Genomic DNA, 15,916 nt, shown 5'->3' on the forward strand with positions numbered 1-15,916 from the left:
CTCCCTGCTCAGTGGGGAGCCTGCTTCTTCCTCTCTCTCTGCCTGTGGCTGCCCCTGCATGTTCTCTCTCTCTCTCTCTGTCTCTGTCAAATAAATAAATAAATAAATAAATAAATAAATAAAATCTTATAAAAATAAAATTAAATTAAAAATAAAATAATAAGTTCTATCGTGGCCACCTTTTTTGTCTTTACCTTCTCCATCTTTTTATTATACTTACAATCATCATCATCATCACAAACTTAATTTTACCATAGACACAAAAACTTCATGACTCACAGGCACCAACATGTAAAATTACATTTAATATCATTAATTTTAAAAATTACTAAGACCATTAATAACTTAATGGCTTGAAGATTACCCCTCTGACTATTTTAAATTTTCCAAAATGATGCTCTAGGAAGCTAAAAGAAAACAAAATGTCAGTAGGGTTTTAGATCAATGTGCATTACAAAATGCACTCAACTCAAAATGCAATTTATTCTTAATTTGTATACTCTCATATGATCTTTAGATAGGATGTTGCTTTTTCGCTCACTGTACATTAGAAGATGGCTGGAATATACAATGCAGAGAAGTGAAGAGTGACTGTGATGAAAATTTCTAAAAAAAAAAAAAATCTAAAGAACTTTAACTAAGCTCAGGAAATCTAACTGTGCTTGCTCACTTAGTGCAGAACAAAGATGTGTAGCCTTTTATTATAGTTCCCAAATGAATCACTGCATAACACAAAAATTGATGTTTTAATAATTAATTCAAGTTATGAATAGAAGTTTCAATTATATTCTGTGCATTCAGCATAAATCTGCATTAAAATTAACACCCAAAATGGTTAAAATTAGTCCTTTCTGACACTTAAAAAATTAGAGCATTAATTATTTGAAAGAGTAGAAATGAACTTGGGCAAATCAGGCATACCATATGTAGTGGTAATCTCTCATTCCCCATTGATATTGGTCAACATTCATTTGGAAAAATACGTAAATAAAGCTGTTTACCTAAGGGACTGTCCTGCCTATAAATGAGCCCTGGGCAACAGATTGAAACAGCAGGGAGACAATGCCAATCAACTGTGCATTTAAAGTTGGAGAAGATAACAGAAATGATTCTTTCCTGAAATCAATAGCACAAAATAAAGGATAGCCATGAAAACCAGCAAATGTCTTAGAGATGAAATTAATGGAACAAGAGAGAGATCTATGTCTGAAATATCATTATTCGGGGTTACTTGGGGAATTTTGTGCCAGGAGAACAGAGTTGTAATAAATGTAGAATCCTGAAATAGAAGTATAAATTCAGGAGGCTGGGTGTGTGTGTCGGGGTGGGGGGGGTTTCAAGTGAGAGTTTTTATTCTCAAGAGCTCTAATATTAGGAGCAGTTTTTACAGACATCCCTATCACGAACCGACTGCATTCTGTGATCTATTGAATCAGGAAATTGATAAGAAAGCATAATCTTAATCTTAAAAAAGAAGTAATTGCAAATAAGCAATTTGAAAACTGAGGCATACATATACATACGTATATTTAGCACCTAAAATTGGATTGTTGGACATCCTCTGATGACTAAAATTTTCTGTGTGTGTGTGTGTGTGTATATTCTTTTTGTGTGTGGGGGTGGGGAATGGTGGGAGAGAAGCAATAAGCTATTTTCTTTAAATATTGCCTTTTAAACAGTATGATTCCTTTTGTGTTAGCTATACTCAAATTTAAAAATTAAAGGTTAAAAAGTAAAATTTCTACAAAAAAATTAACAATATGGTTCCTTTGCACAGGCTTCGGCTTTGTCCTGCTGCCTAGCCCAACTGGATGTCCAGCTTCTAAAGCAGAGATTAAGCTTTTGCTTGACCGCAAAATTCCTTCTTATACAGTTTAAAATAATTTTAATATTCAAGTTTGAAAATATAAATGAAACTGAGGCACTAATCTAGGTTTCTGTTCTTGCAGTCAAAAAAAATCCAAGCCCAGCTAAAGGAGCTTCGTTATGGGAAGAAGGATTTATTATTTAAGGTGAGCATCTTTTTCCCTTCCCCCACCACCCTCCCAGTGCATAAAATATAGTATCATTTACCTTAAATTTCATTTCTGAATTTTTGTAAGGATTACAGCTGTATTTGACTGCATTGAAGATGCTTTCATTTTCTTGCCTTTTTAATTAAGGGAGACAAATGCAGATATGTTTTCCTGGGTACATTCTTAACCAAAGACAGGTATCATTCCAAAATGTTTAAAATCCCCTTGTAACCTTCAGTTACTTTAATTGAATATTGAGGAGTGTGATCTTTCAGATTATTTACATTACAGCATAGATTGAGTGAATTTCCAGAGATGAGATCCACTGGTGATCCACATTCTTGACCTCCAGAGATCCCTGCATAAATCTCTTTATTACTAAGAGTATAATTGTTGATTGATTTTAGTTACTGAGATTTTTCTTTACAAGACTATCTAGTCAAGATCTATGTAGAGGTAGACATTTACCACAAACTGTGGAATAACTATGGCCTCCCAAAGATATTCACTTGCTAATTCCTGGGACCTGTGAATCTTACACCTTATGGCAGAGGAGACTTTACAGATGTGATTAAGTTAAGGATCTTCAGATAGGAAGGGTATTCCAAAATATCCAGGTGAAACCTAAATGTCATATACAAGTCCATATAAGAGTGAGACAGAAAGGCCTAAATAAGAAGATTATGTGATCACAGAAGCTGGAGGAGGAAAGACAATGAAACCTGCAGAAAGAACCAGCCCGACCAACCCCTTGATCTTAGTTCCATAACATTTATTTCAGACTTTAGACTTTTATTTATTTCAGACTTTAGACTTTCAGAACTGTAAGAGAATCAAAGTGGGTTTTTTGTTTGTTTTTCAAACCACTTAGTTCATGGTAGTTTGTTATTAGCAGCAAGATAAAACTTTGATACTTTCTTTTATCTCCCTTGAGCAGGGGAGATAAGAGGTACGTGTCTTTAATTGTTGTGCTTATGGTCCGTGTGCATTTCCAAATGCAGTAAAGTGATGGAATATTAGGCCCTTAGGAGTAGGAGTGATTATTTGCCTAATATATAATAAATATGAATTACTTTGTGTGTAATTTTTTAAAATGTTTTCATTACAATGATCAGTTCAGTTTACAAGTGCAAGGTTTAAATTAAAGATGGATAATTCCTCATTTTATGTAATGGTTGGAAAACCCTGCAATTTTTCCAATGAAAACAATAAGAAATGACACATTTCTCTTCTTCAGCCCCTTTACTTTTGGCTCAGAGTCAGGGGAAGGTGTTTCTATTACATCGACAAGTATGTATTAAATATTCATTCCATGTGATACATGAATCTAGACGTTATCTTGCCATTTACTCTTCCATAAATATGCTTCTTGCCATTTCGTTTACCTTATTTACAAGAAGATATTCTCCAGCACACCAAGAAAACTGTGAATTATTTCTTGTTAATGCTGACAGACCCCTGCCTCTCAACACTCTGTTCATTGTATGTGATAAGTAGATAAAAGTGCAAAACCCAAGGCATTTGTCTGTCTACCTTTAATCTTTCATACTGAGACTCGAGCTCAGGGTATCTTAACTTTTATATTCAGGTTGGCCTTAGCTCTTTGCAGTCATCAACCATTAATCACTGAAATTGGAAAAGAAGGAACATGCCTGTCTGTGTGTGTGTGTGTATTTTCATTTGCAGAGAAATTTCTAGTTCTCTATGAATTAGTTTACTTTAATAATACCAAGAATGTAATAAAACAAATCTGAGCTCCCTAGAGCTGGTAAGTTTTAGGTCGTAGGCTGAGAAATTTATATGAAGATAGATCATATGAGCCTTTTTAAATCTTTTGAATTTCATTTCCCAAATTGAAGAGTTAGTGAAGGAAAATTTGGGAGAAGAGAACGAGGAGATCTAATAATTTTCAGTGATTTACTTCTTCGTAATATGCCAGTTGTTGAATATACATTAGTAATTTATCAGCTTTCAGAAATTACCCAAATCAGGATTTGCTGAAACTGTTTATGACTTGAAAATGAGACATTATTTGTAAGCCTTGTTTTTTCATGCCACTTTGAAAGGAGCATTTATATATGAAATCAGGTGAATTGTGTATGAGTAGACCATGAAGGTGCATAAATTAGGATGCCTTTAGCATATGCACTTCCCAAAAAGCTATTTAACAGCAAGATTTTTATTAAATAAGGTAAGAAGGTGTCTATAAACGTGACAATTTTTTAGCTTATTCAGTAGCTAAACAATGTCAAAAGACCAAGTTTTTTGGTTTTCCTACCTTTCCATATCATGATCCTCAACTTACTAAGTTTTGGTTCCCCACTGTACATGATGGGGGTTAAAGATTTGTAGGCTGTCTTTGTCTAACTTCGTACAAAATCAGAGAAGAAAAGGAAAGGGCACTTGTGTTTCAGTGTCGTAATTTTTGTAAAGGAGGAGAATTTTTTAAGGTGTTCCCCCAGCTTGGTCATGTATCCGTGCAAAAGAAGTGAGGCCTTAGTATTTTACGGCTTCCATTGTGAAAATGGTTTCTGCTATGACGTAATTATTCATTTATCTTGATGGTATTCCTCATCTGATTTGCCTATGACTCTGTCAACAGCGTACATGTTTAGATTTTATGAAAACATGTATTGAATGAATAATGAATAACATATACATGGGTACGTGCACATGCATACGTGCATACACCAAATAGATGGGTCCTAGCGGTGCGTGGTAGAAACTCACGTACTTTGCCGCAAAGGGCATGTGACTACGGAAATTCACTCATGCACCTTTAAAAATGAACCCTCAGAATGTCTTTGGTAATATTTTGCTGAACTCTGAGATGAGTACTAGAGGATTCTCTTTCAAGTAGTTTCCCTGAAAGTGTGTTCAATTTTGAATAGATTTGATAGCTTGTAGTAAAGATAGACTTTGAAGGAGGAAGGTGTGCTGCTGAAGCACTTCAGTTAGTTTTTAAAAATAACGGTATATGCTGACAATTGTCAGACATGTTGATAAATTCAGTATCCTTATTAATGTTGGAGAGCTGGCTTTTGATTGGGAAGACTGCCAGCAGTAGTAAACATTCTCTACTAAAGGAAGAAGTGAGGCCCTGCTGTTAGTGTTACTTTTTATCCTCCCTGATTCCATTTGGAGAGGATATTCACTCTCTATTTTGTGGCTCTATTTTACTTTTATAGATACACTTGTTTAATTCCAGAAGTATTATTTTATTATTATAGAAAAATATTTTTTTAAAAACTTAAAAAGAATCCAGGGTACCTGGGTGTCTCAGTTGGTTAAGTGTCTGACTCTTGATTTTGGCTCAGATCATGACCTTAGGTCTTGGGGCTGAGCCCCTCATGGGGCTTGGTGCTCAGTCAGTCTGCTTGTCCCTCTCCCTCTACTCCTCCCCCTCCCACCCTCAATCACTCTTTCTCTCTCTCAGATAAATAAATAAAATCTTAAAAAGAAAAAAAACTAAAAAATCCACTTAAAATCCCATCACTCAAAACACACACTGTTTTGAAATATAATTTTGTATTTCTGTTTAGTTCCTTTTATACTAGGCATAATCTGCCTTTTGATTACTATATATGTTAATGTAGATTATATATTCTGCTTTTTCACATAATTTTAAAACGTAAAGCATCCTATAATAATTTCTTTGTAAAAATCTAAATAATTTTTCATATGTATATTCCAGTGTCTCAAATTTAACCTTATAAATATTTGTGTAGCTGTCTATTTGTATATGTGTGTGTTGTGATTTTAACTTATACTGTGATGAAAAATGTGTGATTTCCAACTTGAGATATAATTTTTATTGAACATATATATATAAAGCTATAAAGTAATTCACTGAAATTATTGAGAAATTGTGATGTTATTGATACCTAGGACACATTTTTGAGTTTAGTTTTTTTTTTTTTTTTACTTTATTGACAAATGCAATCATATATATTTAAAGTGGTTTTCAGAGCAGCAGCATCACTGTCCTGGCACTGACAGGCTAGAACCATGACCTGTGACCCAGGGGCAGGGCTTTCTGTGCCCTGGGTCAATGACAGGTCGGAGCCAGGACCTGTAGCTTGGAGGGCAGGGCTGAGAGCAGTGGCAGCTTCAGTTACCTTTAAGGTAAAGCACTGAGGCATCCCAGTCCCAGAAAGTGAGGTGTGGAGGCCCTAGGGGTAGGTCTCATTGCTACAATAGCTCCAGCCCTGGGGAGGAGATGCAGCAGCAGGAACTCTGAAAGGCTCTGTCAGCTGGGATCAGCATTGGAGAAAATTGTGCAAATCCTTGGTAGCAAAGGCTCTGCAAACGTCCGCAGTGGTGAGGCTAGCTGGGGTTCTTCTGTTCTCCCTTTTCCTGTGGAGTGGAATTTCTCTGTGGGGATTCCTCCTGGCACTGAGCTACCCTGGACTGGGGGATGGGGTGACATAAATAACATGCTTTCTGTGGTTTGCTATGTGACCATCCTCAGCTTTTTTTTATTTCCACAGTATTTTGGCTGCTGCTTCATTGTAATTCGCAGCTTTCCCTGAGCTATTTTCATCTGTTTGTAGTTGTTTATTTATTGTTTTTGTGGGAGAGAAAGTGTTGGGACCCCCATTTTGCTGATCTCATTCTTTTTATGGCTGTGTGATATTCCGTTGCCTGTATATATGTGTGTGTCTATGTCTGTGTCTGTGTGGGTGTATGTGTATGTGTGTGTGTGCATCTTGGCTATTGTAACTTTTGAAGATCGCAAGTCTTGGCTAATAAAAGTTGCTAAGATTTTAGCTGTTCACTTAGATTTACAAACTTAAGTTCACATTATGATTTTTCACCACAAAAGGAGACAAGATGGCCTTTCATTTTACTTCACAATAATAGGAAACAGGTTGAGAATCACTATGCCTTCTGTCTACTGAAATATTTTGTACCGTACCCAGTGTTGATACGAACATTTATTGCATCCTCATCTCAACCCCTATGAAACAGAGAGGAGAAGCTGTGGGACTCCAGTTAACAGTGAGGGAATTGAGACCTTCAGAAGTTTGACAATGAACACCACCAAGCTATTTGTTTATTTGACAGACAGAGATCACAAGTAGGCAGAGAGGCAGGCAGAGAGAGAGAGGGAAGCAGGCTCCCCACTGAGCAGAGAGCCTGATGCAGGGCTCGATCCCAGGACCCTGGGATCATGACCTGAGCCGAAGGCAGAGGCTTTAACCCACTGAGCCACCCAGGTGCCCCAAGTATGTTTTTTATTTTTTAAATTTTATTTTATTTTATTTTTTTCAGTGTTCCAAAATTCATTGTTTATGCACCACACCCAGTGCTACATGCAATACGTGCCCTCCATAATACCCACCACCAGGCTCATGTCAAGTATATTTTACAAAGATTTATAGTTATTACTTTGGTAACTACTTCAAAGTATGTATTTATATCATTGTATCAACATTCTGATATTTTTTCCAGCATACTTGGTGACAGACCAGATATACACATTCTCTCCGAAACTCAGACATCAACAGGGCATGTGTTCTCTTTGGTATTTTCTCTAGAAACCAGACGTGCTCAACTTGATATCCCTGCTGTCATTTGCTCCTGAAAGCAGGAACATTGCCACATGAGTTTCCTTGTATGAATACCAACAAATGTCATATTATTTTTTTGATGATTTGAATCTTCTGTAAGCAGTTGCCCCATAATTTTTAAACCGCTGTGTAATGTAAGGTAATTTTTTGCATCTGCTTCTCATTATCTTACATTTATCTCATTTATGTGTTAAACCATTTTTTAATGAGCAAAACATTTTTGGTGCCAATCATTTGTGACAAGTGTCAAATTATCTCCAGTTAAGTGAGCTTTGGTCCTAACATGTAGGCATCCTAGAGAAAAGGTGAGAAGGGTTGCTGATTTTACTTTCTTACTTGATTTGACAAACTTTAAGGTTTTCAAAACACATTCACTTATGACTCTGCGAGTCAGTCGGGGCAAGTAATAATGTCACATTATCATGCATCAGAAAAACAAAAACTTGTCTGAAATCACAAAACTACTCAGTGGCAGAGTTTTTATTCTAACTCAGTCTTTGATTCCACCATATTACATTTATCCCAGTTATATTCTATTTTGTTTCTTAGGGTTATTTATAGATTATACTCTCAAGAAATCTTTTCTAATGCATGCACAGGTTTAAAGGGCAAACCTGTATAGCTGGAAATATAACTTGATGACCAAAAAAAAAAAACAAACGCATAACATATGTTGGCATCTAAAACTCAGTGCATTTCCTTAAAAACATAAGCATTTTTCAGCACAAAAATATGCTGCTTTCAGTTTAGAATTGGCGGTTGCTTGGGGCAAAGGTTTCCTGTCTGACTCCCTATATTCTTGTGATCCACCCCACATGTTTTAAAACTACAGAATAGCGTATGTTCTATGGGTAGGACACAAGAGAAAATTGACCTTCTCCCAATCAAAACAACTTTTCACCCTTGTTGGGTCTATGCTTAACACACGAAAGCCAACAAGCTTCATTTATTTTTGTCATTATTTATCTGATAATGGAGTAGACATGCAGGTTATAAAAGGACACAGATGGACATTGTAACAAATTGAAATTCAGTAAACATTAAATTTTCTCCAAAAACATTGGGGTTCTCCAAAATCCAGTTTTGGTGAAAATCACCAAAAGTGCAGGACTTTTTAAGAAAAGAAGCTCAGAGTTTTAAAGTGATGATTTAAATGTGAAAGAAAAGAAGCTCAGAGTTTTAAAGTGATGATTTAAATGTGATGACACAACTTCAGTCTGAGTTCTCCAACTTCATGTCCGCTCATTTGTTCAAGATTATTGATGGAGCCTGTGTTATCTGTCAGGCAATGAGCAAAGTTCTTTCCATTTGAGTAAGATGCCTTCATGCTTTAGTGAGGGATTTGACGTCAATGGATGCATTTCAGGAAGGTATTGGCTTCTCAGAATTTGCTCATAATTTTTATGGTTTTTCATAAGGCACTACTCTCAGAATGAAGGTTGTGTAAATTATCAGATTCTCAAATGTTCTATAAACATCCAAAGTTTAACAGTTTAAGAACCGTTGCTTTACATACTGGCTCTTACCTTCTACCATTCAGAGCTGTTACTGGGCATAAACCATGTTTGTTCCAAGTTTCTCTCTCTCTCTCTCTCAATCTATTTACTTATTAGAAAACTGAGAGGTAGTCTCTGCCATGCTGATGCTTATGTTAGAAATGATTTTTAGAGAGTGTTTATAACTTTAAATAATGGTTTTAAATTTTACCATTTTAACCCAGTTTTACCATGAGCTCAGGATTTGAAAAAAATGTTACACGCTATCACTTAGGAAGACAAAATATTTTAAGTGCACTTGTGAATACATTTTAAAATGTGTATATCTTTGTGGAGCCCTGCCCCACACCCTGTGTCTATTCCATGACTTGCTAAAGTGTCCTGGTGCTTTTTCCCACTGAGCTTGGATCTGGCTTCAAAATCATTCTCCTTCCAAGACGTGAAGCAGATCCTAAAGGCCAGTCACCGATCCTAAAGGCCATACTCAAGGTAAAGCTGTTTGCCGTTTCCAAATGAACTCTAAATATTTGACCTACAGCCAGTCTTCAGTTGCTACAGAGCTACTCTGCAAGATTTCCACACCATTGTCTTACGATCCCAGGAAATAAGAATTGTTACATTTATTTCAAAGAGAAGTGGTCTTTACCCTAAGGAATGTTAGAGAATAAGGCACAAGTGGGAATCCTTGTGTAGAAAATCAAAATGAAGAAGTGAACTTTAGATCAGCCCTAGAACATTTTTCCCTTGTTCTGGGAGAGTGGAGTGATCCTTGGACTGACTTCCCTTCCCTATTCTCTTCCTATTTATCATGTTGCATGTGTGTCTTGGCCTAAAAAGGTGGCCCCGCCCCCCACTGACAGAGGGATCCCAGTCTTTTTATTAGTTGCAGCTGGCTGCACATTCCCTTGCTTGGAGCATATGTAGAGCAGTGGCACCATCATGAGACCTTTGGGGAAAATCACTCTCCTGGGACTTGCTCAGTGTACCACCATTTCAGACCCAAGCACATATGCCAACTCAAGCACTGATTTCTTTAGGTCCTAAGTGGTTTCATTTTCGGTTTGTTTAAATATAAAAATTTATTATATTTTATTGTGAGGCATCTTCTATTTCTTCTGAGCACATTGAAAATTTAATACATGTTGCTGATCAGAGGTCATCTTAGGTTCTAATTTATAGATTAGAAATTATGGCCTTTTGTAGTCAAATTTGAGTACCCCATAGAAGTATGGCTCAGGGATATAAAACATCCTCAGATATCTTTTCATCTTTAAAATATACAACAATCACAGTGTTATCTCTGTTCTAAATACATACTTTTTTATTTTATTTCATTTTTTAAAAATTTTATTTATTTATTTGACAGAGAGAGGGGGATCACAAGTATGCAGAGAGGCAAGCAGAGAGGGGGAGGGAAGTAGGCTCCCCACTGTGCAGAGAGCCCGATGAGGGGCTCAATTCCAGGACCCTGAGATCATGACCTGAGCCAAAGGCCGAGGCTTTAACCCACTGAGCCACCCAGGTGCCCCCTCTATTATTTTTAATATAAAATAAAAAGAACAGTGAAGAAAATATACAGTAATTTCACTCATTATGCAATTTTTTTTAAAAAATGCCTTGTTTTCCATATCCTTTATCTTCATGGCAGTGCCAACTATAATTTCAGAAAACAAGAGCAAGTTATTCTTCTTTGAGAGAATACTTTTGGTGACACATTTAGATGTCCCCCTTTGTCATGGCAGGAGACATTTCGGAAGTGTATTTGTGACTTTATTTATTTTATGTCATTTAATTGCTGTTACTCAGTTACTAGGGTGTTTGTTAACCTACTCATAATAACAAAGAAGAAGCCAATTACCTCTGAAGGTAATTGCATAGAAAGCTGCTGCAACAGACACAATTTAGAGGAATTTTAAAAAGGAGAGTACTCCATCAATTCCATAGTTTATAATAAGGACTGTACAGCTTCCGAAGGCATGAGAAGAATGCCTAAGTAGTACCCACTAAAGTCTTTCAGTCCAAAAATGCTACCACTTCACTCGTTGGCCCTGGTCTATCTCATTTTTTTTTTTTTTTTTACATATTGGTAACAATTTTTTATTTTTTTAATTTAAGTTGAATTAATTAACATATAGTATATTATTAGTTTCAGAGTTCTGCGATTCATCAGTTGTATATAACACCCAGTGCTCATTGCAACATGTGCCCTCCTTATTGCCCATCACCCAGTTATCCCAACCACCACTGCCCTCCAGCAACCCTCACTTTCTTTCCTTTGATTAAGAGTCTCTTATGGTTTGTCTCCCTCTCTGATTTTGTCTTGTTTTATTTTTTGCCTCCCTAATCCCTGTTGTCCTGTCTTGTTTCTTAAATTCCGTATACGACTGAGATCGTATAATTGTTGTCTTTCTCTCATTTCACTTAAAGAGAGATTCCAGATATCTTAGCCTCTACCACTGTCATTTAGCCGTAACAAACCCCATTTTATAAACAAGTCAGATCGGGGCGCCTGGGTGGCTCAGTGGGTTGAAGCCTCTGCCTTGGGCTCAGGTCATGACCCCAGGGTCCTGGGATTGAGCCCCACATCAGGCTCTCTGCTCAGTGGGGAGCCTGCTTCCCCCTCTCTCTCTGTCTGCCTCTCTGCCTACTTGTGATCTCTGTCTGTCAAATAAATAAATAAAATCTTTAAAAAAAAAAAAGAAAGAAAGAAAGGAAAGAAAAAAACGAGTCAGATCAACTTAGGACCTAAGTCTTCACCCATAGAAGAACCTTCACATTGTGAGTCCTATAACACTTTTCATTCCAGTCCCTTGCATGAATAGAGGCACATCTTCCTGACAGCATTGCCTCTCATTCTAACTGTTTAGTGATTAACGTTCTCAACATTCCAAGGCAGATTTTTTTCCTTCTTATGAAATTCTAACTGTTGGGGAATTCCTTTCTCACCTCCAGTTACAGTTAATTTTTTTTAAAGATTGATCAGAGATTTGTTTTTTTAATGAATTCATTTTATTTTTATTTTTTAATTTTTAAATTGACACTATATGTTAACTGCACTCAAATAAAAAATATGTTAGTTGTTTTTTTTAATATGCTCTCTGATTCCCACAGAGATGCCAAGCTCGTATCTATAAAGTAATGTGCTTTCCCCCACAGTCTTCTTGGTTTGGTTCCTTCTTGATTCTTTGTCTCTATTTGCACTTTCCAGTCCCTGTGCCCACTCTTGTAAGACTCCTTCAAAAGGAGAATTTAAGTTCATGATGTAATTGTTTTTTAGTCCTAGGAACATTTGTGGCTAGGTTTGAATTCAATGTATCGCTAATAGTAAAATAAACAGGGAAGGTGAGTGGGGTGTATTATTGGAGTAGCAATGAAAATCAGTCAGTGCTCTGAACCGACCCTACTTAGCCAGAAGCCAAAGTTTACAGTCACCAACATACACTTCTCGGTTTTTTCTTAACTGTATAATCTCTTCCGTCAAAGTCGCAACTGGCATATCCTACCATCCTGGCCCCCACTCATTGCTACTGCGCCTTTAAAATGGAGATAAGAACATTCCCTGAGGCTAAAAATATCCATGTGGGTTATATTCAATGATGTATAGAAACTCTATGAACGTGTTTTGGGTAAAATCTTTTTTTCATAATCAGTGCTGCTTGTGACAAGTCAGGCAAACCACACAGCACCATTAAGAAGCCCCTGCTGTGGGATGTGGGAGCACATTACACGGTCCAAGAGAAAGACAAACACTTTCACAGAAGACTTTGACTACTATCTGTATCAGCTAAGCATCATCTACTGAAAATTTTATCTATTTCTTCTTCCTCAGTAAATATACATTGAGATAGTTAAAAAATATATATGATTTCAGTCAGGGCAACTGGGTTCTTTATTGGCTCTTTCATTTACCTGGAAACTGAGCTTAAGTAGTCACTTGGCCTTACTGGGTATTAGTTCCTCTGTCAGTAAATTATGGACAAGGTTAATACATGCACTTCAACAGGATCACATGAGATGATGTATGCAATGAATTTTACAAAATATTTATACACATTTTATTATAAATTTATTATCATCACAGGCGCCTCCGTTTTTCTTCTTAATTTTAAAATTCTATAAACATTGGGGTAGTAGAAAGATCCAGCATTTGAAATCAGGTAATTAGAATTTCCCTTTAGCCTTTTCACTTAATGTACTAGTATTTCTTTAGTACACAGCGCTCTGAAAGAGGATGTTTGTATTGATTATTTAACAATAATCAGTCATTTTTTTTCTCAGTCATCACAGCTGACATTTTATAGCAGACATGGGGAAATCAGACTTGGATGAAGGCTGTCATGCCCTCGGTCTAACAAGGGTGATGGGCTAGTTTACAATTAATTGTAATACACTGTGGTATTTTATAAGCAGTTTATTTATTGTTCTTGGGAGGAGGGAGTCAACGGGGGAGAGTCAAAAGTCAGTAAACCTATTACTAGTTTGGGATAAATTTCCTGGAAGAGTGACAAAGGATTAGACCTTGAAGGCACCATACCAAGCCTGTGCTTGGTGAGTACTCAGTAAACATGTGTATAAATGAAGAAAAAAAAAAGGAGTTAAATGTGTAAGTGAGAAATGCAGTCTTATTGAACATGTGTTAGTATTAAATAAATCATCATAGGACCTTTGAAATGCATGGTACACATGGAGAGAGGCAAGAGAAGAGAGACTGGGAAGACAGAATGGTGCCAAATCATGAGGAGCATAAATGGTGATGTTAGTCATTATTACAGAAAAGTGTAATAATTTTGTAAACATTGATTTTCTTTGTTGGTGGGGAAAGTTTCAAGTTCTCCTGGCTTGTATATGACAATTAGCTTCCCTCTCTACTCGCTCTTCTTCTCCCCCGGATGGGCCTGGGTGCATCTTGTCACTGCCACTAGCAAGCATATGCCCGCCACAACTTGATAACAATGTACATGTTTCTGATTGGTCAGCGGGCACACAGGTTCTAGTTCTAGTTCTCTGTGTGTGTGTTTTCCTTTTACTACTTAACCAACTTAAATGTCTTTTGACTTTAAAGTGAATATAGGAAAAAAGAAGAGAGGAAAGGAGGCTGATGATATAGAAGCATTATGCTCAGAAAATAGGTCAAAACAAACACAAAAAACCCACAGTTTAATACTTTCATATTTCTTTTTAATAAGCAATTTAATGAGAATGGAAACTGCATTGCTACTTAATGGGGTATGCAATTTTTCTCATTTAAAGTTATCTACCAGTCTGTGAAAGGAGTAGATTCAAATATTCTGAGTAATAAGGTAAAAAATGAGAGCACTTGGATTTGTCTCCCCTATTTTAGACATTCATTGAGCCTGTGTTTTATTCACAACTGAGTTCACTGTCTTTATGTCCAACCCTTGGAAAAGACAGGGTAATGCAGCAATTAAAAGCAGAGAGTGGGGGGTGCCTGGGTGGCTCAGTGGGTTAAAGCCTCTGCCTTCGGCTCGGGTCGTGATCCCCGGGGTCCTGGGATGGAGTCCCGCATTGGGCTCTCTGTTCTGCAGGGGGCTTGCTTCCCCCTCTCTCTCTGCCTGCCTCTCTGCCTACTTGTGATCCGTCTGTCAAATAAATAAATAAAATCTTAAAAAAAAAAAAAAAAGCAGAGGGCAGACCCAGGCCTCTGTTTTAATACTATCAATTTCAGTATGGATTTGAATAAGATAAATAAGCATATATCTCCTTATTTCTCATCCATAAAATGATATTAATTATAGCTTCTATATCATGCAGTTATTTTGAGACTCTAATGAGTATATACAAGTTAAATTATCAGTTGGTAATAATGTCTGGTATATATGAATTACACAACTACTAGTGATTGTTGTTCAAAAACAGGAAGTGAAATTTTACTATTTCAATCGTAATAATGGGTTCTAGCAGAAGCTTGTTAAAATACGTGCTCTTCCTGCTCTTCAGTGAGCTGCATAATCTCCCTGAGCTGTTTTCCCAGCTGCAACATGGAAATCGTCACTACTCCAAAGAAATGGTGCATGTACTGATAGAGTGTGTGAATTGGCAGCCTAGTAGGCACTCAGCAAAACCCGGTTGCCTTCCTCTTGCCTTCTGGTTTGTTCTTCGAACATATGCTGACAGAAACAGAATGATAAACTCTTCCCCCTTTTTTCATGTTGCTCACAGGCAAGGCTGAGAGAGGATTGAGATGTATTGTTGTATTTAGATAGGAGGGACATAAATGGAATCCACAGGATATCACATTGGGCACAGCATCCTGAGTCCTCTCATTACCTCAAGGGATATGTGGAAAGTCAGTTTCTTTCCGGCATCCGTATATGAAGGTGCTATGGCGCCTGAGGTGTTGGCTATCAGTGCGTTACATTTCATAACCCTACCAGGGTTTCTTTCATATCACAGTTGGGTTTTTCTTTCTTTAATACTAATTATAATTTTGTAAAAATGTAGTCACCATTTTATACAATAAATTATAGTATCATTTCTTATTTTGAAGTTTCATCTCTTTAGTCTTTCTGTTGAGAAAAAGGAATATTAATCACAAACTCTAATTGCACAGGTATGAAAGAGAAAAGCTAGTCTGTAAATCAGAGCTAATCTTCTAGGGTAAAGCAGAAAATAATGCATTCAATAGATGTTTCTCAAACAAGTTCTCTGTGCCAGACAGTGTTAATGCAGTTGCTGTAGCAGAAAATAATCTAAATAAAACACTTCCTACAGGGAGAGTATGTCTATTTCACATTAGTATAGACTTTGGGTAATTCCTGACTTTAAAAGTATCATCATTTACAGTTTTCATGGTCTAACCTCTCACATACTC

The 15,916-nt window shown here is 36.7% G+C and overlaps 1 protein-coding gene across 1 annotated transcript in view; it reads left to right on the top strand.

The window, feature by feature from the left end:
• Positions 1 to 15,916, top strand: part of LUZP2 (leucine zipper protein 2) — a 466,130-nt gene that overhangs the window by 344,827 nt on the left and 105,387 nt on the right. The window contains exon 7 of the mRNA XM_032881225.1: positions 1,950 to 2,012. Coding sequence (XP_032737116.1) covers positions 1,950 to 2,012 — 63 coding nt within the window. The remainder of the gene's footprint in view (positions 1 to 1,949; positions 2,013 to 15,916) is intronic.

This window comes from Lontra canadensis, unplaced genomic scaffold, assembly GCF_010015895.1.
Source record: "Lontra canadensis isolate GAN:19392208 unplaced genomic scaffold, GSC_riverotter_1.0 scaffold74, whole genome shotgun sequence".
Lineage (NCBI taxonomy): Eukaryota > Metazoa > Chordata > Mammalia > Carnivora > Mustelidae > Lontra > Lontra canadensis.